The following is a 27,082-nucleotide window of genomic DNA, read 5'->3' as shown; positions in this document are numbered from 1 at the left end:
GGAATCTAACTTTCTATTCCCCCTGAGAGTAATGGTCCAGTTGGTATTCAGTAATTCAGCATTTATGGCAACTTTATAGAACATAACTACCACAAACAATGAGAATCAATTGTTTTTGTTTTTTTTCACATGGTTATGAAATTACCTATATTTTTTTTCTCCAAAGTAAACCATAACTACTTTTAAGCCTGATTGGGATTTACGTATCTTTCTTAGACACGTAAGCTATTCATATGTGATAGTTAAAATATATGGCCAAGTAACAGCAGGAATAAAACTCAGAATGATAGGAAACAACACTACAAAACAAGATGATATTCAACTAAACCAAACACAAAATATGATAGGAAAGAGGAAAAGACTCTTGTTTTAAAAAAATATATGGAATTAAAGTAACCTTTGAAATGGGAAAGAAATTAGGTTCTAGGAAACATTAAATATTTGGCAGAAATTTTACTGGGAAAAAAAGAGTAAGCTAGTTTCTCAAATGTGTTCTACCAGATGATAATAAATATGTATTATTGTTTTAAAAAAGGATTTATACTCAAATTAATTTGGGAAATGTTAACTTGAATAGGTTTAAATAATTTTCTTAACAGTTCCTTAACGGTTTCTTTAATAGTTCTTCTTAGAAGCCTTATTGTGCTAATTTACACTCTTGAGACTAGTATTCTGTACACACTGTGGGAAATGTTGGGCTAAAGAATAATTTAAATTTGTTTGATACATTTTCCTCTTTCCTTAGGAAATCAAAAAGTTACAAAAGGTCAGAGCTTGCAGTGTTGTTCCAGTAGAACTCATTTTAGAGTTGTATGAAGTAGGCCTAAGGGGGGCTAAGTAACTTGTACAAACTCATATAATTAGTTTAGTGAAGTTGAAACTTAGCTCACAGACTAAAACTCTTCTAACTACAACCAGTGCCTTGGAAATATGCATTTCACTAATTCTAAACTGCTTTTTTCCCTGTTTTCATATATCTGTACTTGGAATGCATCTTATATTTAAGTTTTAGATGAGATGAAATGCAAAAAATCAACAAAAAGAATAACTGTTAAAAAAGATAATGGCTAATGTCAGATAAAGTGATTGTAGAATGGACCATGTATAAATTCCACCCTGAGAAATCTATGAAAACTATGGTTAAAGAACAGATCTACCCTGGATTGTTGAGGAATCTTACCTACCTAATGGCAAGAGGTTAGAAATATTCCTTTTTTAAAGTTCCTTGAGTTCTACAGCATGCTTTAAAATATGATACATATACATGTATATATATATATAAAATACATGAAACTAATATACAAAACTATATACCATATGTACAGTATTATATACATTATATATGAGAAAATTCTGAATTATATGCTAATATAAATAAGCAAATTAGTATAAGAAACTAAAAAGTAAAAATAAAAACCAGAAGATAAAAATTCTAAAATAAAAGACAATAAAATAAAAATTTTAAAAATAATTGCTAGAATTAATGACTCATGAGAATAAATATGGGTTTTGTACTATGGTGGAAATACTTACTTCATCACTTTCCACTAGATTCTCAAACTGGAAGAACAAGAAAGTAAGTGTTAGGAGGGATATTTGTCTAAGGTACATATATCAGAAAAAATTGTCACTTTTTTCACTTTGAAAATAATATACCTTTATATTTCTTTAATTTTATTATGTTATGTTAATCACCATACATTACATCATTAGTTTTTGATGTAGTGTTCCATGATTCATTGTTTGCGTATAACACCCAGTGCTCCATGCAGAACGTGCCCTCTTTAATACCCATCACCAGGCTGACCCATCCCCCACCCCCCTCCCCTTTATACCTTTATATTTTTAAGATGAGTCATGTGTCCCTTTATACACTAGTTCATTTGATATATCCAACATTCCGATAAGATAGCTAAGATAAGCATATACTATTATTTATGATTTTATGTGAGAAAAAGGAGAATTACAGCAATTTTCTTCATAAATCAGAAACTTTTTAAAACTTATAAACTAAAACTTTCCCCTGAATTATTTCATATGGGTGTTTTAAAACCACATTACCAGTTTCCATTTGAGTTCAGAACAAATTTAATGTCATAAGAAGGAGAATTTGCTCAAGAAACAGGGACTTCGGGGCACCTGGGTGGCTCAGTTGGTTAAGCGACTGCCTTCGGCTCACGTCATGATCCTGGAGTCCCAGGATTGAGCCCCACATCGGGCTCCCTGCTCAGCGGGGAGTCTGCTTCTCCCTCTGACCCTCCCCCCTCTCGTGTTCTCTCTCTCATTCTCTCTCTCTCTCAAATAAATAAAATCTTAAAAAAAAAAACCAGGGACTTCAAAGATACTCAAATAAGAGTTTATCTTATAATATTTATATTTATTCATCTACTCATTCATTTAACTATTTACTGAAAATCTGCCAGATGGTAGTCACTACTCCCAAACACAGTGTCTTTCTACAGATAGGAATGTAAACAATTTGATGATGATGTGATAAACACTATTATGTAAAATGACTGGATGAAAGTCATTACTACTAAATTATATTACTAAAATATGTGTATTTTAGCTATAATTTGATAAATAACCATGGAAGAAAAGTTTTATTGTTAACATTGTTTTATAAAAATCAAGAAAACAGTGAATTCAAAGGTTTAGAAAGATAAGAATTCAAAGAAATGACTTAAAATTATTATCTTGAACTTTTTTTTGATTGGTGATTTAAAGAAACTAGTTTCTGGTTTATATGCTTCTTTATTTAATATAGAAGGCAGTGAAGTACAGTGTTCAATCTTTGAAGCCAGGCAGTTTGGGACTGGAATTAGGTTCTACCACTTAAGGGGCCATGTAACAAAGCCCAACCTCTTCATCACCTGTCTAACTAAGCCTCCGATTCTCTTCCATAAAATGGGATGACTGCCACCCATTCAACACAACTGTATTAAGAATTATGTTGATGACATTTATAAACTGTATGGTGGAGTAGGTGGTATAAAGCAGGAGCTGAATAGATTCTATTATCTATTTTACATACAAAGAATAAGCAATTCAGTGATTTGTACTGTAGAGTTGCTTAAAATCAGCTTTCTGCTTTGATTCTGCTACACCCCTCTATTGACCCAGGCCAACCATCTATCTCTAGAATCACTGCCTACTGAGCCATTATAACTGCTAGAAGCATACCCCCTCTGAATTGTGCAGGGTGAAAAAAAGACAAAAACAAAAACACCACTTCTTAAATAGAAATAGCAATTCTATTAGAAGAACAGGACCTAGTCTATAAACTTTTCCCTGTTCACCCCTCCCCTCATCACCCCAATTCTTTCCCTCTTCACTAGCATCAATAATACTGAAATATAAAAAGTCCATACTAATTTAATGAAAAGAAAAATGTCCTTTCTGCCTTCCTGAAGGTACTTTTATCCAAATAGATTCATGACTCTACTCACCTCTATAGTTAAGTGCTCACCTCTTGAGCATGTTCTAAAATACTTGGATCTGGGAAGAAAAACAGAAAAACTTTAAAAAAAAATCACAATTAATACTAAAACTGAGCCAATATAGAAGGATAAAAACGTTTCCACAAAAACATTTTCCAGAGTTTCAAACTAAGTTATGAGTTTAAAAGTATTCAACCAATATTCTTCTACTGATACTAATATTTACTAAACCTGTAATAATAAATTTATTTTTACTACATAGAACAGAAAAGAATTAAGTTTTAAAATTATCTCATTATTTTTACTGTATCAAGGAAAGTATCATGTTAAAATACCGACGTGTTAAATAATATGTAAGAGTATGTTTCCAATTTTCTTAAACATATGCAAAACAATAAAAATCTGAAAAGATATATGCCAATATGTTAAGAGTGGTTATCTCCAGATGGTAGAATCCCATGTTTATACAAAATGAGGTGCTTTTTATTCTTTCCATGCCCATACACATTTTAATCATTCTCTTCTGTGCCTATTAGTGAAATTTACATGTAATCAATAAGAATCTCCTTTGTTACAGCTGCTCCAAAGACATGTCCACACTGGATATACATACATCTCCTCTATTATAGTATAAAAGTTGGTTATAGGGCAGAAGCACCCAAACTCCTTTACTACTGGAAGTGCCAGGAGATTATAAGACTTTAACTTATAATGTGGTTCCTGTTATAGCTGCTTAAATTGATGGAGGAAAGGTCTTCCATGCCTCCACAGAGATCAAAAGTCACACTGAGGGTTCCTGATGTGTCAGGATCCTTGGACAGAAAGTACCTCTTTAAGACATGAGAAGAATCCCAGGGTTGGGAGAGTTCAGAATGCTTTGTATTATGTGTATATGTATGTGTGGAGGGGCATACAGGTTTAGTGAAAGAGAATGCTATATTATCATGATTAGATTTTTATTATTATAAAGAACAAAAATCATAGGTCCCATTTTTAGTACAATCTTTATTTGCTAACAGATGCAAAGCAGCTTTATTGCCCATTAAGAGGTCATTAGTAAAAAACAAAGGACTTAAGTACTGTCATTTCACAGATCTAATATTTTATGGAACATATCCAGTACAAACAAAATACCCTTAATTCTCTAAGCATCTATTTGTCCCATTCTTCTATTTTCCCAATTTCTCACACAAAAACAGAAATGAGTTGAGCCTTCAAACAGCACTGTGTTCTGGCATTAGGATTCATGTTTAAAGTACTATGCTCTCTCCCTGTAACCATCACTCTCTTCCTTGAATGAAGAATCTGTCTCTGATTAATCTATTTCTCCTTCCAGGTTTACTGAGTGATGTAGCTGAATAATGAAATAAAGTTCAGTAATATTATCTCAGTATAAACCATCAGTGTGATTTCACTGCTGAAGCAAAACCTAAAGCCAAGTGGTACACCGTCCAAACCAAGGGAAGTTAATTATTGCACTGTACTTACATTAGATGGCAGAGCACTGGGTTCTATTCCAATTATACACAGATACATGCCTAACCTTAGAAGCCCAAGCTGTTGGCTGTGGTAAATGTCTTACTTTTGTGTCCCTTTTATCCACATCTAACTATAGTGAGGATGATCATGCTCTTGCATGACTCTGACTCTCTGGTTATCTGACCAAACTAGACTAGAGCCAACCCCCAGACCTCATTTGATTGATTCAGGGTTATATGGAAAAAGAGAGAGACAATATTTTCCTGAGTGCTCTAGGGTGGTGCTAGGAGTTAAGCTTCTGAAAATCTGCTAAGAGAGGATTGAAATCAATCAAATGAATGTTCTGAAGTGCTGAAGTCATTCCTAAGAACCAGCTACATCCTACTTTGCCCACAGTTTGGTTAGTAGTCGAGAAACCTAGTATCCTTATAAGAAACTCTACCTTTTGCCTAAAATAGTTTGATCTGGGTTTCTGTCCCCACAACCAAAGTCCTGATTAATAAATAAACATAAGTCTATATGATAGAATGGTAAAAAAGCAAATTAATAGAAAAAAAATGAAAACCAAAACAATTAAAATGGAAGGTAAACAGAAAAGCAAAATAAGCAAAAAAATATTTAAGCTTTCCTTTTTTAGATAGATTAGATTGAGATCTTATTATTCACAAAGGGCATTTATTGGCTCCTACTATCATAAATGCCAAGATTATATTAATAGATTAAAGTAAATACTCAATTTGGCAAACTCAGGGGCAACATTTTTTTTTATTAGAAGAGCTTTATCCTGGGATTTATCTGAAAAGAAGTTGAGAAATATTGTGACACAGATTTTAAAAGTAATTAGAAAGCCAGCTGTTTGAAAGTAGCATTTCAGATTTCACAGAGCTCTCTTACTTAAGCAATAAATGAAAGAAATTAAAACTAAAATCTTTTCATAGTATGAGATGCTTAAAATCCTAATAATTTGGAATTTAACTTTTTCAGTGTTTCCTGTAATAAACTGCCCTGATGTTTTGTATTTTCTACCTCACAGTTGTAGAGTAGAGTAAGGAGTGAGGCTCTTGGCAACCCTCTCCTACTTACTTCTAGGTATAGATGAGAATACAACTGAAAGGTCAGTAGAACAACGGAGGAGAGGGTAAAAAAGTACTTGTTTATTAAATGTGGCATCAAGTGTTTATATTTTAATTTCATAAATATTTATTGAATACCTAACTAAGTGCCTGGTACAGCTCTAAAGTGCTGGCAATACAACTGTCAATAAAACAGGTAAAGGACCTGCCACCTTGCAGCTAAGATTCTTGGGAATGAATGACAATAAGCAAGTACAAAAATGATCACGTGGTGGGAAATGCTATGAAAAAATAAATACCTCAGAGTAAGCAAAGATAGTGACCAGGGGAGGGAGGTTATTTTATATAGGGTGGACAGGGCAGGTCTTTCTGTTAAAGCAAAATTGGAACAAAGGCTCCCAAGGCTATGACAAAGCCAGCTAGCTAGATAACTGGAGGAAAAGAATTCTGAGCAGAAGAAAGACAAACACAAAAGCTCTGAGGCAAAATTGTGCTTGGCATACTCTAAGTAAGTGAAGGACCTGACTGGCTGGAGTGGAGGAGAAAGAGATAAGGTCTGAGAAACAACCAGGATCTTTGGGTCTTTGTTGGCCATGGGAAGGGTTTGGAGTTTATTCTCAATAGTTGAGAATTCACAAAAGAGATTTCAGTCTTTGGCATTCACCTTTTTTTTAGGTTTTATTATGAAAAATTTCAAATACACACCAAAGTAATGAGGAAAGCATCATAAACCCTGTACCCATCACCCTACTTAAAAAGTTACCATTTTCCCAATCTTATTCCTACAACTCCCTTCTTTTGTTTTGGTAGAGTATCTTAAAGCAAATCCAGACATGTTATTTTATCCTTACCTCAGTTAGTATCTTTATTTGTTAAAATAACCTTTTTTTTTTCAACCTAACCACATTACCACCTAACAAAATTAAAAATCATTTCTTAATATCATCTAATAGTCAGTCTATATTTCAATCTCCCTATCTTTTTATACATGATTTGTTCAAATCAGATTCCAACAAGGTCTACACACTGCATTTGCTTGTTAGGCTCCATAAGTCTCTTTTAGTCCATAACAGCCTTCCTTGCTGCACCATCACCTTTTTTCATGCCCTGATTTGTTGGAGAAATTGTGTCATTTGTCCTGTAGAATTTCTCAGTTCCTAGGTTTGGCTGACTTTTTTTCCTCTTGGTGTTGTTTTCTTCCTCTATTCTCTGTATTTCCTATGTATTGACAATTTGATTTAAATGAGTGCAGTTTTTTTTTTTTAAGGCAATAATCTTAATATGTGGTACTTGCTATTGAACTAAATTATGAGGAATTTTATTTTTGTCTTTCTTTTACTGACGCTAAGAATGATCTGTAGGTTCAGGTATTGTCAGCCTAATTCATCCATTATAAAGCTTCCCATCAACCTTTTACCAAATGGTTTCAGCATCCACTGTTAATCATTGCTTAGTTCCATTATTTCATGAGAAGGTACACAATCATGATTTTCTAAATCTACCATTCCTTAAGAATTTATTAGCTGGGGCACCTGGGTGGCTCAGTTGGTTAAGCGACTGCCTTCGGCTCAGGTCATGATCCTGGAGTCCCGGGATCGAGTCCCATGTCGGGCTCCTTGTTCAGCAGGGAGTCTGCTTCTCTCTCTGACCCTCTTCCCTCTCGTGCTCTCTATCTCTCATTCTCTCTCTCAAATAAATAAATAAAATCTTAAAAAAAAAAGAATTTATTAGCTGTATAAGAACCTCACTGGAAGATCCTGAACAGACAACCTAAGTTTTAAGAGGCCAATTAGGAATCTTTTGTAATAGTACAACAGAGAAATGATGGTAGCTTGGATCATCAAGTTGAAGTTATAAGAAACAGTTCTGAAGAAAATATTGACAGAATTTGCTAATGAATTAGTTGTAGGAGTGTATGTAAAAAGGAAGAATCAAGAATGTCTCCTAAGTTTTTGACTCGAACAACTAGTGAGAAGTTGCCATTTACTGAGATGAAAAAGGCTAGGAAAGGAGCGGATTGGTGTTTTTAGATGCCTTAAGCTAGACATCCACACATAGTTAAGAAGCTGGATGAGAGTCTTCTATTCAAATTCCAAGTCTAGCACATTAAGATAAACATCAGGCCAAAACCCCTTTATACTTTCTATAATTGACACTGGGGATACTTCTCAATTCCAGATATTTAAGAACACCACAGTTTTATTCTTGGCTTAAAACCCAGGGAATTCATCTTTGTTTTCCCAACTCAAGGAAGGTTTCTTGTAAACAAAGATGCAATGTCAGTAATTTTTCCTCTCCCATACATCTGCTTCTTGTTATTACTAGTACATACACATGGCTATTGTTTTTAAGAATTTTACTTCCAATCACTATGGAGAAATAGAAGTATAGCTTATTCCTGGGAAAGAGAGGAAGAATGAGTTATTTCCCAAAAAGTGGAAATACAAGAAACAAAAATTAAAACTATAAAAGCAATATAACATTAATGCACCTGTTAACTTGACAAGTTAAATTACCTTAAAGAAACAGAATGGCTCCTGGGTTTTGAGACTTAAAGAGAATTAGTTAACACCTAAAAGAAGATGTTAGGGGCACCTGGGTGGCTCAGTCGTTAAGTGTCTGCCTTTGACTCAGGTCATGATCCCAGGGTCCTGGGATTGAGCCCCGCATCAGGCTCCCTGCTTGGCGGGAAGCCTGCTTCTCCCTCTCCCACTCCCCCTGCTTGTGTTCCTGCTCTTGTTATGTCTCTCTCTGTCAAATAAATAAATAAAATCTTAAAAAAAAATAAAAGAATATGTTAAAGTAGAGGAAATGGAAGTATGGGAAACAGAAGCAAATGTTAGCAGAGTTAATCCAAAGCCTATCTGTAGAGTCCCTGGTTCAAGGAATTGATCTGTCTGGCTCCAGTGGCAGGTAGTGCTCCCAGGTGATGGGTTATTTGAATTGCCTAACTAACTTATTCTGAATCTATACTAAGAACTTCTACCCCATTATTCTTCACTCACAGTGAAAGAATGTCCTTAACTGAAGATACAAGTACTATGCAGTTCCTGGACAGTTATATTTCACATTTTTAATTGCCAAATATGCCTTCTGGTTTTCTCTATTTGACCGTTTATAAAGCTGAGGGCAAGAGCCTGGGACAAGGAGAAACCACTGATGTGATTGTTCAAACAAAATTATTATATGTTAATGGAACAACAAAACTAGCCATAGGAAAAATCACAGGACTTGTCTTATTCAGGTCTCCCAAGTCCTGTGCAGTATATTTCATTATAGTATATAGGTCCTGTTGAGAATATTTTCCTCAAGAATGAAGTTTTAGTTGTGTATAAGTGGTACCATTAAAAGCAAACAGAGGAAAATGAGATAAAAAGAAACTGGATCAGTCTAAAACCAGAAATTTAGTATCAACTAATTAAACTACATTTCCAACAACCTTTGATCAAAGTTAAATCTTAGAAGGAAAGATAAAAAACAAAATGACTAAAAGTAGCAATGTCTATTCCAAAGGCCTGACTCTTGATTACTGTTACTTTGTTCTTAGAGAAGTAACATTTTGCTTTCTTCAATTTGAAAAGAGTGTTTTATTGACTTGAAGCTTCCTAGTATACATGATGTTAAAAAACCAAAGTATAACAAGCTATTACTGTAATGGAGAGCAAAGAGGGATTTACATTTATTGAGTACCTACAATGGGCCAGGTATTACAATGTATGTAGGAACTTAGGGTTTTTTTTTTTTTAAATGAACTTAGTTTTTATATGTATTTTTACATACATTTCCTCTCCACAATAATTCTATGAGGTACTATAATCTTATGAATCTGCACTGTTCAATATGATAGCCACTAGCCAGGTGTGGCTACTGAGTACTTGAAATGTGGCTAGTCTGAATTAAGAATTCAGTCTGAATATTTCAAATAGACACTGGATTTTGAAGACATTACCAAACCAAAAACAAAACAAAACAAAAAAAGTAAAATGATCTAACTCCAATAACTAAGCTCTTTTCAATATATATCCACGATCAAACATACATATCTTTTAGATCTTCCTCAATTCCTCCTCCCTCCAAGTTCAATTGATCATAGTTCTTCAGTTGAAAACACTTATGGGACGACAATGAATGGATAAAGAAGATGTGGTGTGTGTGTGTGTGTGTGTGTGTGTGTATGCACAATGGAATATTATGCAGCCATCAAAAGGAATGAAACCTTGCCATTTGCAATGATGTGGATGGAACTGGAGGATATTATGCTGAGTGAAGTCAGTCAATCAGAGAAAGACAAGTATCATATGATCTCACTGATATGAGGAATTCGTAATCTCAGGAAATAAACTGAAGGTTGCTGGAGTGGTGGGGGATGGGAGGGATGGGGTGGCTGGGTGATAGACATTGGGGAGGGTATGTGCTATGGTGAGCGCTATGAATTGTGTAAGACTGTTGAATCATAGACCTGTACCTCTGAAACAATACATTATATGTTAAAAAAAAAAAAAAAAAGAAGATAGTAGGAAGGGAAAAATGAAGGGGGGGAAACCAGAGGGGGAGACGAGCCATGAGAGACAATGGACTCTGAGAAACAAACTGAGGGTTCTAGAGGGGAGGGAGGTGGGGGAATGGGTTAGCCTGGTGATAGGTATTAAAGAGGGCATGTACTGAATGGAGCACTGGGTGTTATACGCAAACAATGAATCATGGAACACTACATCAAAAACTAGTGATGTAATGTATGGTGATTAACATAACAAAATTTTAAAAAAATGGAAAAAAAAAGAAAACACTTATGGGCATGTTCCAATACTATGCGTACAGCTTAGGAATCTAAAAGTATATTGATTTTATATGTAACACTGCTTACAATATATGCTTTTAGAATTATTCATAAAGCATTTGTTTTATTATTCATAAAAATTCTTCACTAAATATCAGGGGTAAATAAACCTGATGACATTTAAAATTATAAGAAAATCTGGTGTAATACTTTAACTTCTTAAGAATCTAAAAATAAAGAATAGCCATCCTACTTTTTTAGACCTATTGTTAGCATGTAAGTGGGTCATGTTGTACAAACCTCCCTAAAAAACTTGAAGTACATCAGTATGGAACAACTTAAGATTTTTAGGGGTGCCTGGGTGGCTCAGTCATTAAGCATCTGTCTTCGGCTCAGGTCATGATCCCAGGGTCCTGGGATCAAACCCCACATCGGGCTCCCTGTTCAACGGGAAACCTGCTTCTCCCTCTCCCACTCCCCCTGCTTGTGTTCCCTCTCTCGCTGTGTCTCTCTGTCAAATAAATAAAATCTTTTTTTTTAAAGAATCTCTTATACACATATACAAAGAATCATTTATAAGAACGTTAACTGAAGTAGTTTGTAATAGCAAAAAAACCTCAAAATAATCTAAATGCCCATCAACAAGAGAATGGATAAATTAATTATAGCCTATTTATACGACACATTACACAGGAGCATAAATGAATGAATGAACCAGAACTGCATGTATAAAAGTGGAAATTTTGAATAAATAATCAAAGTAAAAACCAATCAAAGAACTAATCAATCAATGTTTACTATATTCAGAGTGACTACAGGGAAATAAAAACACCACTCTTCCCTTCAAGTTAGGGGTAAACTCAGGCCCACATAAGAAGTTGCTCCTGCAAGTGTCAGGAACCATGTGACTCCCAGAGAAATGAGTGGAGACAAATGCAGAAAGAATAAGGGAATGCATGAATAACGTTTGCAATTAAATTTGAGTCTAGGTAAGAAATGATGATAGGTTGGACTACAGTGGAGTCAGTGAGAGAAATGGATAAAGAAACATTTAGAAAATAAAAATCATCTGGGTGGGGGACGGACTGGAAAATGACATTATGGAGAGGAAAGTCAGAATCCTAATGGGGACATAATATGAAAGAAGCAGGAGTCAAGAATGAAGGTACAAGAGAAAAAAAATAAATGTGGCAAATCCAAGGCATAAGACTTATGTGCCAGGGGTGAAAAGAATAAAGAACTAAGTGAGAAGCTGGAAGAGTCCTCTAGGAATACACCAGTATAAGAGACAAAAAATAAATGTGGCAAATCCAAGGCATAAGACTTATGTGCCAGGGGTGAAAAGAATAAAGAACTAAGTGAGAAGCTGGAAGAGTCCTCTAGGAATACACCAGTATCACAAAAAATGAAGCTGTGCTGTAAAGAAAATGGTAAAACTCACAACATGAGTGCATTTAATTTTTATCAGTTCAGCCATATGCCCTGGAAGGAAAGGGGAAGTTAGAAATAATGTGGGCAACAATCCAATATTCTTTTTTTTTTAAAGATTTCATTTATTTATTTGACAGAGAGAGACACAGCCAGAGAGGGAACACAAGTGGGGGAGCGGGAGAGGGAGAAGCAGGCCTCCCATGGACCAAGGAGCCGACGCAGGACTCAATCCCAGGATCCCGGGATCACGACCTGAGCTGAAGGCAGACGCCTAATGACTGAGCCACCCAGGAGCCCAACAATCCACTATTCTATTTAAGAGCATATATATTCAGGTGTATAATTATGGCGAAAGCTGAAACAAAGTGGCTCCAAAAACAATGATTTAAAGAAAATAGTAGGTTATTTTTCTTCTTCCATAACAGTCTAGAGCTCCCCAAGGTCATCCATGGACATTCATTTGTACATAATCCTTATATCCCTTATGTCTCTAAACAAACTAAAGTAAGTTTCTGTATATTCATTCTACTACCGTCAAAAATGTGTAAGTGGACTCAAACATGTAAAGAACATTAAGGAGGGAGAAAAGACAGGCTAACGTACTCTGAATGATGGTGGCACTTAAAAAATTTGGAAGAGTAGGGCACCTGGGTGGCTCAGTTGGTCAAGTTGGTTCCAACTCTTGATTTCGGCTCAGGTCATAATCTCAGGGTCGTGGAATCGAGGCCTGTGACAGGCTCCATGCTCAGCAGGGAGTCTGCTTGAGATTCTCTCTCCATCTCCCCACTGTGCTCTCTCCCTCCAAAATAAGTAAATCTTTTTAAAAGATTTGGAAGAGTTTAAAAGTAAATGTATTACACAAGTGAAGATTCTTTTTTTTTTTTTTTTTTATTTGACAGAGAGAGAGACAGCAAGAGAGGGAACACAAGCAGGGGGAGTGGGAGAGGGAGAAGCAGGCTTCCCGTGGAGCAGGGAGCCCGATGAGGGGCTCTATCCCAGGACCCTGGGATCATGACCTGAGCCGAAGGCAGACACTTAACGACTGAGCCACTCAGGCACCCCAGAAGTGAAGATTCTTGCATATATATTTATCAATGTTATCAAAGCAGATATCAAGATAATCTTTTATTAATAAGTCTCATAAAGATTTTATTAATAAAATCAGTCTCATTCCCCAAAATGCAGTTTTTTATGCTTCTACAGGTACTCTTTTACACCAAAGTGACTTAACTAAAAGATAACTGAAAATTTTCACAAATCCTATGTTGGTATTGTTCCTTTTTTTTCATACTCTTCTATATGTTAAAATAGGATAGTTTTTCCTTACATCTTCTGTTTAACATTATAAATAAATAATGAAGAACCATGGTAAATTGTTCCAAAGTATATTAAAAATTAAAAGCTTCCCAAGACTTCTTTTTTCTGAACAAAAGATTGGAAAGGTTATAAATCAGATGTCCCACAAAAACTATTACAATAAAGATGATAGACATATCATTTTTCAATTATTATCAAATATTTCAATGGAGGTTTAATAATTCAAATCTGAAGGGATGATCTATCAATAGATTTTCCAGGTAGGGATAGTATCAACATAGGTGATTTTTTTTTATTTAAAGATTTTTACTGGGGCACCTGGGTGGCTCAGTCGTTAAGTGTCTGCCTTCAGCTCAGGTCATGATCCCAGGGTACTGGGATCAAGCCCCGCATTGGGCTCCCTGCTCAGCAGGAAGCTTGCTTCTTCCTCTCCTACTCCCCCTGCTTGTGTTCCCGCTCTTGCTGTGTCTCTTTCTGTCAAATAAATAAAATCTTTTTTAAAAAAAGATTTTTATTTATGTATTTGTCAGAGAGAGAGCGCACAAGCAGGGGGAAGGAGAAGCAGGCTCCTTGCTGGGCAGGGAGCCTGATGCAGGACTCGACCCCAGGACCCTGGGATCATGACCTGAGCCGAAGGCAGACGCTTAACTGACTGAGCCACCCAGGCATCCCAACATAGGTGATTTTAATAAAGTAATAATATTCATGGTTTATTAAGTCCCTCACTAATGAAGGCATATTTAGGAAGAATGGATGTTCAGAAAATTTATTTTATGACTTGGAAGAGAAAGACAACTCCTTGGACTCTGAGAAACAAACTGAGGGTTCCAGAGGGGAGGGGGATGGGGGGATGGGTTAGCCTGGTGATGGGTATTAAAGAGGGCACGTACTGAATGGAGCACTGGGTGTTATACGCAAACAATGAATCATGGAACGCTACATCAAAAACTAATGATGTAATGTATGGTGATTAACATAATACAATAAAATCAAATTAAAAAAAAGAAAGAGAACTCTTTCTGCTAAACATGTTTAAGAGAGAAAACATGGGTTAAAAAAAGGTTACTGCCCTTTTTAAAAAATTTTTAGTTCCAGAACAGTTAACATACAGTGTTATATTAATTTCAGGTGTACAATATAGTGATTCAACATTCCATACATCGCCCAGTGCTCATCAGGACAAGTGCCCTTATTAATCCCCATCATCTATGCCACCCATCCCCCCCCACTTCCCCTCTGGTAACCATCAGTTAGTTTGTTCTCTATAGTTAAGAGTCTGTTTCTTGCTTTGTCTCTTTTTTTCCTTTGCTTGTTTCTTAAATTCCACATGAGTGAAATCTTTCGGCATTTGTCTTTCTCTGACTGCCTTATTTCACTTAGTATTATACTCTCTAACCCCACACATACCATTGCAAATAGAAAAATTTCATTCTTTTATATAGCTGAATATATACACCACACCTTCTTTATCCATTCATCTATAGATGGACACTTGGGCTGCTTCTGTGATTTGGCTATTGTGAATAATGCTGCTATAAACATAGGGGCACATGCATCTTTTTGAATTAGTGTTTTTGTATTTTTTGAGTAGTGACCCAGTAGTGCTGGATTGTAGGGTAGTTCTATTTTTAACTTTCTGAGAAACTTCCATACTGTTTTTCTCGGTGGCTGCACCAGTTTGCATTCCTACCAACAGTGCACGAGGGTTCCTTTTTTCCCACATCCTCACTAACCTGTTGTTTCTTGTGTTGTTGATTTTAGCCATTCTGACACATGTGAGGTGATATCTCATTGTAGTTTTGTAGTCTATTTTTGCTTTCATTCTTCTATAGGTGGCTGTCTAATTTTCCCAACATCATTTGTTGAAGAGATTGTCCTTTTTCCATTGGATATTCTTTCCTGCTTTGTCAAAGATTAGTTGACCTTAGAGTTGAGGGTCCATTTCTGGGTTCTCTATTCTGTTCCATTGATCTATATGTCTGTTTTTGTGCCAGTACCATACTGTCTTGATGATTACAGCTTTGTAATGTAACATGAGGTCTGGAATTGTGATGCCCGCAGCTTTGCTTTTCAAGGTTGCTTTGGCTATTCAGGGTCTTTTGTGATTCCATACAAAGTTTAGGATTATTTGCTCCAGTTCTGTGAAAAATGCTGTTGGTATTTTGATAGTGATTGCATTAAATGTGTAGATTGCTTTGGGTAGTCTAGACATTTTAACAATATTTGTTCTTCCAATCCATGAGCATAGAATATCTTTCCATTTATTTGGTTCTTCTTGAATTTCTTTCATCAGTGTTTTATAGTTTTTAGAGTACAGGTCTTTCACCTCTTTGGTTAAGGTTATTCATAGATACTTTATTATTTTTGGTGCAATTGTAAATGAGATTGTTTTCTTAATTTATCTTTCTGTTGCTTCATTTTTAGTACGTAGAAATGCAAGAGATTTCTGTACATTGATTTTGTATCCTAAGACTTTACTGAATTCATTTATCAGTTTTAGTTTTTTTGGTGGAGTCTTTAAGATTTTCTATATATAGTATCATGTCATCTGCAAATAATGAAAGTTTTACTTCTTCCTTACCAATTTGGAGTCTATTTCTTTTTATTGTCTGACTTCTGTGGCTACGACTTCCAGTACTACATTGAATAAAGGTGGTCTTGTCTTGTTCCTGACCATAGGGGAAAAGCTCTGTTTCTCCCCAATGAGTATGTTGTTTGCTGTGGGTTTTTCATATATGGCCTTTACTATTTTGATGTTCCCTCTCACTCTACTTTGTTAAGGGCTTTTATCATGAATGGATGTTATACTTTGTGAAATGCCTTTTCTGCATCTATTGAAATGACCATATGGTTTTTATCATTTCTCCTCCTGATATGATGTATCACAATGATTGATTTGTGACTACTGAACCACCCTTGCAACCCAGGAATAAATCCCAGTTGATTGTGGTGAATGATTTTTTTTTTTTAATGTATTGTTGAATTCAGTTTGCTAGTATTTTGTTGAGGGCTTTTGCATCTATGTTTATCAGAGATATTGGCCTATAGTTCTTTTTTTTGGTGGCGCCTTTATCTGGTTTTGATATCAGGTTAATGCTGGCCTCATAGAATGAATTTGGAAGTTTTCCTTCCTTTCTAGTTTTTTGGACTAGTTAGAGAAGAGGTGTTGTGTTAACTCTTCTTTAAATGTTTGGTAGGATTGCCCCGTGAAGCCGTCTGGACTTTCGTTTATTGGGAGTTTCATTTTATTACTGATTAATTTCTTCCCTGATAATTGGTCTGTTCAAATTCTCTTTATCTTCCTGCTTCAGCTTTGGTAAATTACACGTTTCCAGAAACTTATCCATTTCTTCTGGGTTGTCCAATTTATTGGCATATAATTTTTTATAATATTCTCTTACAACTGTTTGTACTTCTGTTAATTCTCTATCATTTGTGATTTTATTTGAGTCCTTTCTTTTTTTTTTTTAAGACTTTATTTATTTGACAGAGAGAGCGAGAGAGCACAAGCAGGGGGAACAGTAGAGGGAGAGGGAGAAGCAGGCTCCCCATCAAGCAGGAAGCCCGATGCGGGGCTCAATCCCGGGACCCTGGGATCATGACCTGAGCTGAAGGCAGATGCTTCACCATCTGAGCCACCCAGGCGCCCCTTTTCTGTTTTTTTCTTGATGAGTCTAGCTAAAGGCCTATCAATTTTGTTGATTTTTTTCAAAGAACCATCTCCTGGTTCCAGTGATATCTGTTCTATTTTTTTTAAGTTTCTCTATCATTTATTTCTGCTCTAATTTTTATTAATCCTTCCTTGTGCTGGTTTTGGGTTTTGTTTGTTGTTCTTTTTCTAGCTCCTTTAGGTGCAAGGTTAGGTTGTTTGAGATTTTTCTTGCTCTTGAGGTAGGCCTATATTTCTATAAACTTCTCTCTTAAAACTGCTTTTGCTGCATCTCATAAGTTTTGGACTGTAATGTTTCATTTTCATTTGTTTCCATGTAGTTTTTTATGTCTTTCATTTCTTGCTTCACTCATCCACTGTTCAGTAGCATGTTATTTAACCTCCATGTATTTGTGGTCTTTCCAGACTTTTTCTTGTGGTTGATTTCTAGCTTCACAGCATTGTGTCCAAAAAAGATGCATGGTATGAAGGTCACTATTGTTTAAAAGGGGCCTGATTTAGAGGAAACTAGGAACTAGAAGGGACCTTAGAGGTCTTTTGGTTCTTTCTCATTCATCACCTGTAATCTGTGTGCAGCATCTGAAATTGTTGACCACCTTCTTTTAGAAACGGTTGCTACTTATGTATCTATGATATTGAACTCTCTAATTCTAACTGAAGTTCCCTGGATTACTGAATGACAGACATATATAGCTTTGTAGTTAAAATACAGAAGTGAATAAAAACTGACCCATGTACCCAAGAGGCTTAGGGTCTAATGGGGTAGATACACAGGTAAATTAACAACTACCGTGCTCTGAGTGCCATATGTTCAGATGAGGGGCATCAAAATCAGATGGAGGAGGAATTAGCCAGTTCCCAAGTAGTGAGAAAAAATGTTTCAGGGAGCAGCAGGTACCAAAGGCAAGGGGGAATGAAAAGAGCAACATACATTTAAGAAACATTAATTCTGTGAACAAGTATTTATTGCCTAAATACTACGCATTAGGCATATAACCTGGAGCTGAGTATTCAATGGTCAGCAAAAACAGGCATGGACTCCCTCCTTTACATTGAAAGCAGAAAACACATATTAACCAAATCATCACACTATTTCAGGTATAATAAAAAACCTGAAAAAGTGTTCAAAAGAAAAGGAAGAGGATTCCATAATGGTGTGAGGACTTAAACCCTGAGAGTAGGAGGTGGTTTGAGAAGACTTCTGTGGGAAATAATCCTTGAGCTGGCATCTAAAAGATGAGTTGGAGTTACCTAAGTAAAAAGAGAAGAAATGGATTCAAGGAAGAATGTGACACAGATAAGACCCGCCCCCCCCCCAAAAGAAAGGAAGGCAAGGAAGAGATAATGCAAAGCCTTGAAACCTACATTAAAGATTTCAGTGTTTATTCTAAAAGTACAATAAGCCACTGAAGAATTTTAAGCTGTGTTTGTATCACAGATTTGCATTTATGATTACTTTGACTCCAAAATACAGGATCAACTGGAAAAGGTCAGGAATAGATGTAGGCAGACCCACTGGTAGTCTACCCACTCAGTCAACAAATATTTATTGAGTGCCTAATATTGGCAAGCACTGTTGCTATACTGGATATATAGGAATAAACAAATAAAAGTCCCTGGCCTCATGAAATTTATACCGTATTAAAGGGGAACAGACAACAAATAGAGTTTATAAAGTCATGGAGTGGTACGTGCTGTGAGGGAATAAAGCACTGTCAGAAAATGGTGAATGAAGAAGGGTGTTATTTTAACACAGGGTATTGGAAATCTAGGCAAGAAATGAGAGGACAGCCTGGACTAAAGTGGCAGTGGTGAAAGAAATGGGTAGACTGAAAAACTAGGAGGTACAAAAAAAATCTGGTTTTGGGGATGGACTAAGAAATGTGGGATGATGGGGAACAGGGTCAAAGATGCTCCTGGATTAGTGACTACATGCATACTATGCTTTAAGGAAAGTACAGTAGAAGAGTCTAATTCAGTTTTGAAGGACTCTAACATTTATTGACTGAAGTGATGAAAATGAACATTCATAGAAGATAGGGAAGATAGTTCAATATATATTTTTTAAGATTTTATTTATTTATGTGACACATAAATAAATAAAGAGAGAGAGAGAGAGCAGGGGGAGCAGAAGAGGGAGAGGCAGGCTCCCTGCTTAGCGGGGAGCCCGAGGCGGGGCTCAATCCCAGGACCCTGAGATCATGACCTGAGCTGAAGGCAGATGTTTAACCGACTGAGCCACCCAGGCGTCCCAAGATAGGTCAATTTAAATCCACTACCCAGGTGAGCGTTGTGAAGTGTTCAAGACTGTTGAATCAGATCTGTACTTCTGAAACAAATAATGTAACATATGTTAAGAAAAAAGAAAAAGAAGAAGATAGCAGGAGGGGAAGAATGAAGGGGAGTAAGTCGGACGGGGAGACGAACCATGAGAGACGAAAGACTCTGAAAAACAAACAGGGTTCTAGAGGGGAGGAATGTAGGGGGATGGGTTAGCCTGGTGATGGGTATTAAAGAGGGCACATTCTGCATGGAGCATTGGGTGTTATGCACAAACAATGAATCATGGAACACTACATCAAAAACTAATGATGTAATATATGGTGATTAACATAACAATAAAAAATTAAAAAAAAAATAAATCCAGTACCCAGGGAGGTAGATAGAAAATATGGTTAAGTATGAAATTACAGGAGTGAAGGGAGAGCCAACAGCATCAAATGCAGCTAAAAGATCAAGTAGAGTAAGGATTACTAATATCCACTGGATTATGACGGCGATTCTGATATTATGCTGGTGGGGGGCAACAAAGGCAGCAGTAGCAGGGATAATGAACATTAGCTTGCCTTGAAGACTGAGTAAGAAGTGAGGAAATGGAGATATCAAGGCAATTCTTTAGGTTGTTAAAGGAAAAGGACAGGAAATAGGGTAGTAGCTAGAGGGAGATGCAGGAGTCTAAGTAAGGTTTAGTGTTTCTTTCTTTTTGGTTTTCAGATTAGAGAGACATAAGCTCAAAAAGGTATCAGCAAGAGGGTAGAGCTACAAATATATAGAAGATGGAAGGGTCTGTACTAAGGCAGGGAAGATGTAGAAGTTGGAAGGATGTAGGGGCCATTCAGGCAGTATAATCTACAGAACTTGACAACCTGGATTTGGAGGGTGATTGAAAGGAAGGAGTTTAACATGATTCTCAGGTTCGTGGCTTAGGTGACTATATATTGTTTACCACTTACAAGGTAGGGCACAAAGTAACAGAAATGATTGCGGCTTTACAAAAGAAAAAAAAAATGAGGAAAGGCCTATGAGAAGAAAAGAAAGATGAGGCTGGCTTTGCAAACTGATTTTGAAGTTATGTTTGATACCCAAATGGAAATACTAGGTGGGCAATATGATATTTCAGAGCTAACACTGAGATGACCAGGCTCATTAGTATGCACATAATAGGTAAAGCCATGTGTTTTCATGCCATCACCCAGGAAAAGTACATTAAAGAAGAAAAAATATATTAAGGAAGAATAGAGTGAGGTTCAGAACATGGCCCTGGGGAGTCTTTAAGGTAAAATACAGAATATTCAGGAAATTCATATCCATTTAAATCTACTATTATTTTCCTTCCTAATTTCTGAAACAAGAGAAACATTTTATAGTTGTATATTTTTCAAAGCTGACAAACATGCAGAAAACTAAACTGAATCTCTCAATAATGACACTACTGATTACCATTTTAGCAACATACGTTATGATAAAATATTAAATGCTCATTGGTACTCTATATGATTTTTTTTAAAAAAGTAAATCAACGTAAAACTAGTAGGATATGCGTTTAACTCTGTGAAGGAGTGATGTTTTTGCCAAAGTTAGACAATCGTCTAAAAGAAAAAGAAGGATAAGAGAAAACTCTGTTTTCTAAATCTTACAAGTTCAAAAATAATACTCTCTGGCTATTCATTCAACAAACATGAGACACTGAGAATAGAGAGAGATAAAGATAAAGCATAGTCCCTGACCCTTGAGGAGCTCTCAACCCATACCACGGAAGATACTAAAAGCGCACTGTGGTCCATGGGCCAAATCTGGCCCAATGCCTGTTTCTGAAAGGCAAAGTTTTATTGTAACAGTCACATGCATTTGTTTACATATTGTCTATGTTTTTGTACTAATACAGCAAAGTTGAGTAGTTGCAACAAAGCTGCAACCTTAATGGCCTGCAAAGCCTAAAATATATATTATCTGTCCCATTACAGAAAAAGCTTGCCAATCCCTGTTATAAAGCAGATTTAAGCCTATAGAAAATATTATTTCCTCAAGGAGATAATATTGTCTCAGGGTGCTGGAGCAGGTTTCACAGAAAAAACAATACTTAAGGATAAGTAAAAGCTCACCAAGAACAGGAAATGAAGAAATATCACACACAAAGGTAAGGACGAGAGAACACTGTATTTTAGGAAAACAGGAATGTGTATAGTCCATCTAGTATATAGCATATTGGGGATGTGGTAAGTGAAAGAATGGCAGAGAATACTTTCACTGATCTTCCCTGCCTATGCTGCCAAGCTCATGTGGGCAGGAAGTAAAATCTACAATTTTAATGGTATACTCTAAGGAAAATATAATTAGAAAACACAATTAGGCTGGTAAAATGGATTATGGTTATCTTGTTGGGAGTTTGTTTATTTATTTATTTAGACCACACATGCAGGGGGTGGGGGAACAGACTGGAGGGAGAGAAAGAATCAGATGGGGTTCTATCCCATGACTCTGAGATCATGACCTGAGCTGAAATCAAGAGCCAGACACTTACTGACTGAGCAACCCGGGGATCCCTTGTCAGGAGTTTAAATTTGATACTACTCTCAATGAATGGAAGGTTATCATTTATCAAAAAAGTTAAAATATTAAGGTTTATGAATAAGTTTTTTGAAATTAGAATAGATTCATTGTTTTCCTTTTAATGTTATTCTCACTGATTTGTATTCTGACATGATTTTCTGAATGAGAGAACAAAGAGTAAGATTACACTCTTTACCCCCAAACGCAGAAACTGCATAAAACCCCAAGCACACAAATAGATGTTATGTTGCACTTCTGAATGTGGTGCAACTCATCATCTGTCACAGAAGGGAAAAAGGCTGAGCAAGTTAGCTGCAGGTAATAGGACACAGAGAAAGTGGTTAAGCAAGGGCATGGTATGATCCAGTATGAGTTTTAGAAAGCCTAGCTCCAATGACAGAAAGGGAAGATGGGACTGAAGTATGAGAGATACAAGAGGGGAGAATAGTCGAGAAGAAGGGGAGAGACCTGGCGATTTGAAAGACAAAGTTCAAGGCACAAGTACCAACAAAGGAAACGGGTTCAGTATGTATTAAGAAGAGACTAAATTGATGAGAGAGAGGACTATGAAGTTGAGTTTGTAGCTTGGAAAACTGTGAATGCAGCTGTTAAGGGAATGAGAGAATACCTGAAGCAGAGGAAGAAGTAATCTTGGGGGAAAGAAATATCTACTCTAGATATTTGTTAGGTATTTTAGATAGGTTGATTTGAGGAGCCTTTATATATCCAAGTGTATCCCTTCAGTTAGCAACTGAAAATACAGTGCTAAACCTTTGAAAAGAGGTCTGTTTAGAAGACATGAGATTTGGAAGTCATGGTAGTTGAAATCATAGGAATGGATGAAATTTCCTCAGGGTTGGGTATACATATGAAGGGAACTAAATAAAGCAAAGACAAGACAGAGAAAAATTTTGTACTTAATAGGCAGATAGAGTAAGAACTAGTCAGTAGAGAAACAGGAAAATAATAAAAGTAATGTTGCAGAGGTCAAGTGCAGTTTCAAGAAAAGAACAGTTTTATCACACAGAATAGAGTCAAGTTTTTCAGATGTATGTATACGTTACCTACAAAATAAAAAGCCATGAGTCATTAGTGGTTAAGGGTAAAGGCTATGCATTCGAGGGACCTGGGCTCAATGCCAGTTCAGCTACCTTGAACAAGTTAAACTTTCCATGCGTCAGTTTTCAATCTGTAATGTATGTAATAGTACTTATCTTCCTCACAGGATTGTGGTGAGGAGTAAGTGGGATAATGTAAAGTACTTATAACAGAGCCAGCACATATAGGAAGTAATCAAATGTTGGCAGCTATTACTAAAATATTTTTTACTAGGAAAGAAAATAGCAAATCACCGTAAACTATTGCCTGAAGGCAACTTCGCTGCTGGAGCCAAAAAAGCCAACAAATGTTAAATATCAAGGATACAAAACATGACCATACCTTTATATAAAACTATAGTACATTTTAACTAGAACCACTGTGTGGAATTATATGGCAAGATAAAAATGGGAATATACAACACAACAAACATAAATGGGTCTTCAGTTTGAGAAAAAAACACGAAAATTATCTATACAAAAGATTTCTAGTACTGCCCAAGAACCGACCAGCAGGTGGAGCCCTCTAGAATGTGCTGGTAAACAAAACTCCCTACGGTTAAAAAAAAAAAAAAAAAAAAAAAGGATGACTCATTAGGATGTCTAAATTTTATTCCTTAAAGATAGTTAACTCCCTCTGCTTTAATCCCCAAATAACTTTATTAGTAGCAAGGTTTCTGACGTATCTCAACACTGATATTAATATTTTGACTATTGACAGATATTCTAGAACATAAAATCTAGAATTTGCTAATATTTTATAAACTAAAACATTAGTAATTCTGGTTTTGAAACTGGATAATGAAAACTGAGTGATCTGACTTTTGAGATGCCCTTGAGAAATCTATCAGGCTAAGGCCCTAGATCATAAAGCACCCTTGTGATGTCCAGCTTAAAACAGTCTAAGAAAGCCCAGGATTATTCTACCTGTGGCCACTATAGTGACAAATATAAATCAGATCAAGTCTTTGTGATCACCCCTAAATTTTTGCCCTTAGATGAACTATTAGTTAATTATCTAGACCTACACTTAAAAGAAAATCAGAATTACCAGGTGATTTAAAAAAAAAGCAACTAAAATGAGAGGCAAAGTTTAACTTTATTCTGTAAATAGCAATTAACTATATCCACCTGTCTCTGCATGCACACTAGAAGCTCCTAAAACAATGTGAAAATTAATGTAAAACAATAAGTTATTCAGAATATTCAAGTAAGGGAACTGTCCAAACCTATGTTTATCATCTGAAATAAACAGTATCAATATCACCATTACAAGGTTTTAGATGACAGTGTCTACACCCACAGACATTCATTGCTTCAACAAGATTTGGTTGTTCAAGTTTTGCCCATAACAGAACACAGATCCAACTATTACGTTTTTATGGCATATCTATAGACAATTAACACCCTAACTCACTGATTTCTCTGAGCCCCTTCCCTGTGCTGCCAACCTCACTTGCTCCGGGAATAAAATCTACAATTAGAATGCTACCCTCAAAGGAAAACATAATTAGTTTTTAAATCACAATGAAAGAACAAAACAAAAATCCCAGATACCACAGTATAGTCCAAAATCAAATACAAGTGATTTTCGCTTACCCAATTAGAGTGTAAGACCCGATTTCTACAATTAGAATTTAACATGCTACAACACAACTACAAATAAAATATTAGCAAAGCCAGAACTTTGTGGCATCTAGTCCTTAGGCAAACCTATTTACGCATACTTGATTACATAGGTGCACCTGCACACAAAAATTAAAAGTAAATTAGATGATTCTCTCTGACATGATAAAAACAGCTGTCATGTTCCCCTTTGACAGTAATAGTCCTTAAGTCAGGGAAATCAAAATACTAAACTAGGCACAAAATCTTTAATTCATTACTTTTCCATTTAGGGATACTTAGTATACAATCTTGGCTACTTTGTATCAGAGAGATGACTCAATGAAAACAATAAATCTGCCTGATGAACCAATGAGTGAATCATATATAAGATCTCTATCACCAAGAGATCCAAATTATAAATCATGTGGCTTCAGTTTATGTATTCAGAACGCCTTATGACCTGATAATGTTGGTTAAATGAGAGAGATCCTGAAAGCTTGGCAATCTGTTCCATAAAGCGCAAAAAGTCTTATTCCGTACATAAAGTGGCTTGGTTCAGATTTTTTATTCTAAGTTTGATTTCCTGGGAAATATTTTACAACAACAAAGCCAACTTCAAAGGAATTTGTTCTAATTTTTTCAATACCCTAAGAAATAAAAAAAACACAAAAATGGAATATTATGAAATTCTATAATTCTATCGGTGGTCTGAGTAGAAAAACCTATGCATGTCAGTTTTACATACACCAGTTTTAATCAAGAGAAGTAAGGTTCAGAAGGACTGTTATTTCTCTCGTATTACAGAGTTTATGGGTAGCACTCAGAGTACAACATTTTTCCGGAAATAACGAAAATATTAATACGGAAAAGCTACACACTGCTTCTCTTATTATCTATACCAAGAATCCGAAAGCCCACTAGAAACCCAGCAATTCGGCAAGTCTTCGTACATGTCAAAGAGTTATTCAATGTCTGGAACCTTACTTATTTTACTACAACATCCAAATGACTTTTACTAAAATTCCCTCTGAGGCATCAACTTTTTGGAACCAGATTCTCAGCGGCTCTGTCAGAGCCAAAGGGAGGGTCAAACACAGAGCTACAACCTTTGGCATCAAGCCCAAACTCAACGTAGGGTGTGTCCGGGTTGTTGTGGAGCCCGTTCTACTGCCCTTTCGTGGGAGGGTGCCTCATGCTTCCCAGAGATGATGCCTTCCATGACTCTTACCCCGCGTGACAGGGCGACCTGAGGGAGGGAGTCTTGCTGGAAGCGACAAGAGCGACGCCCGCCCCCTTCCCTACCTCTTTCCCTGGGAGGCCCCTCTCGACCAGGGCCTCCACTATGACCACCAGCTCGACGCCCGTTAAGTGGTGAGGGCAGAGGGGCTCCCGGCCTACTCCAAGCCGTCGCAGCCAAGACAGTGAAGGGGGTTCCCCGCAAGGGGCCGGAGAGGAGGAGCCAGTAGGAGCCCGGCCCTTCCCCCAGCGGGCTTACCCTCCACCGCCTCCTACACGTTGCAGCCTCCCCGCTTCCTTGCGGAGGAGCCCGAAGCACTGCGTCCAGCAGCAGTTCCCCATCGCATGCCGCCCAGGCGCCGCTGCTCCTCCTCCTCCCGCTCAAAGCCCACACTCAGGCCCGGCAGCCGCATCCGCGCGGCACGAGCCGAATGAGGCTTTGGGGACCAAGGCGGGCCAGCCGGAGCGCGGCGGCGTGAGGGGCTGAGGTGACAGGAGGAACAGGCGCTCGGAACAAAGGCAGCGGTTACTCTACCGGCCACCTAGTCGCCGCCGCTTGAGGGAGGAATGTGAGGCTGCGGGCTTTGGACTCCCTCTCCGTCCGCACGGACCCCTCGCTCGCCTCCGGACCCCAGCCTAGCACAAATAACGCCTCCAACCCCTGAAAGAAGCCGGGCGGCGCGCTTAGGGCGCCCAGGCCCCGCCCTCCCGTGCGCCCTGGCCGCCGCCTCGCTGCCGCCGCTGCCACACCCCCGCCTCTCCCGGGCCCCAATAGGGTGCCCTCCCTCTGCGGCCCCGCCTCCTCCGGCCGCTGGTTCTTACGTCACTTCCACAAGCTCCAGGGTATTCAGCCTCTACTTTGCGGCTAGTTCAATTCCTGGTTGCGGGTGTTTGTTTCGTTGGAACTTGACCTGACTAGAAATCTCCTTTTCTCCTTGCGTTTCCGGCTTCTGGCTCCTGAGCATTTCCTTGTGTCGCAACGGTCAAGGCTCAACTTCGAACTTTGTACCAAAGCCTTATGAGCGGCTTACCTAGAGCCCAAGGCCAGGAGTCATCGGGTATGAGAAGGGGCACTTCGTGTAGTGTGTGCTTAGGTTTTGTTAATACTGCACCGTAAGTGGCAA

At 37.2% G+C, this 27,082-nt stretch overlaps 1 protein-coding gene across 2 annotated transcripts in view; it reads right to left on the bottom strand.

Annotated features, from left to right (window-relative positions):
- AP1AR (adaptor related protein complex 1 associated regulatory protein) overlaps window positions 1-26,763 on the bottom strand; it is a 39,888-nt gene extending 13,125 nt beyond the window's left edge. Inside the window, exons 1-3 of one of the 2 annotated variants that reach the window (XM_027599347.2) lie at window positions 26,218-26,763; window positions 3,450-3,498; window positions 1,534-1,560 (exon numbers count right to left, since the gene is read on the bottom strand). In XM_027599347.2, the coding sequence (XP_027455148.1) occupies window positions 1,534-1,560; window positions 3,450-3,498; window positions 26,218-26,300 (159 nt within the window). In that variant the 5' untranslated portion in view covers window positions 26,301-26,763. The remainder of the gene's footprint in view (window positions 1-1,533; window positions 1,561-3,449; window positions 3,499-26,217) is intronic. The other variant, XM_027599346.2, reaches the window with a different exon arrangement.
- Window positions 26,764-27,082: the final 319 nt, after the last annotated feature.

This window comes from Zalophus californianus, chromosome 2, assembly GCF_009762305.2.
Source record: "Zalophus californianus isolate mZalCal1 chromosome 2, mZalCal1.pri.v2, whole genome shotgun sequence".
NCBI lineage: Eukaryota > Metazoa > Chordata > Mammalia > Carnivora > Otariidae > Zalophus > Zalophus californianus.
The sequence above is the reverse complement of the archived record's forward strand: the minus strand, read 5'-3'. Positions and strand labels throughout refer to the sequence as shown.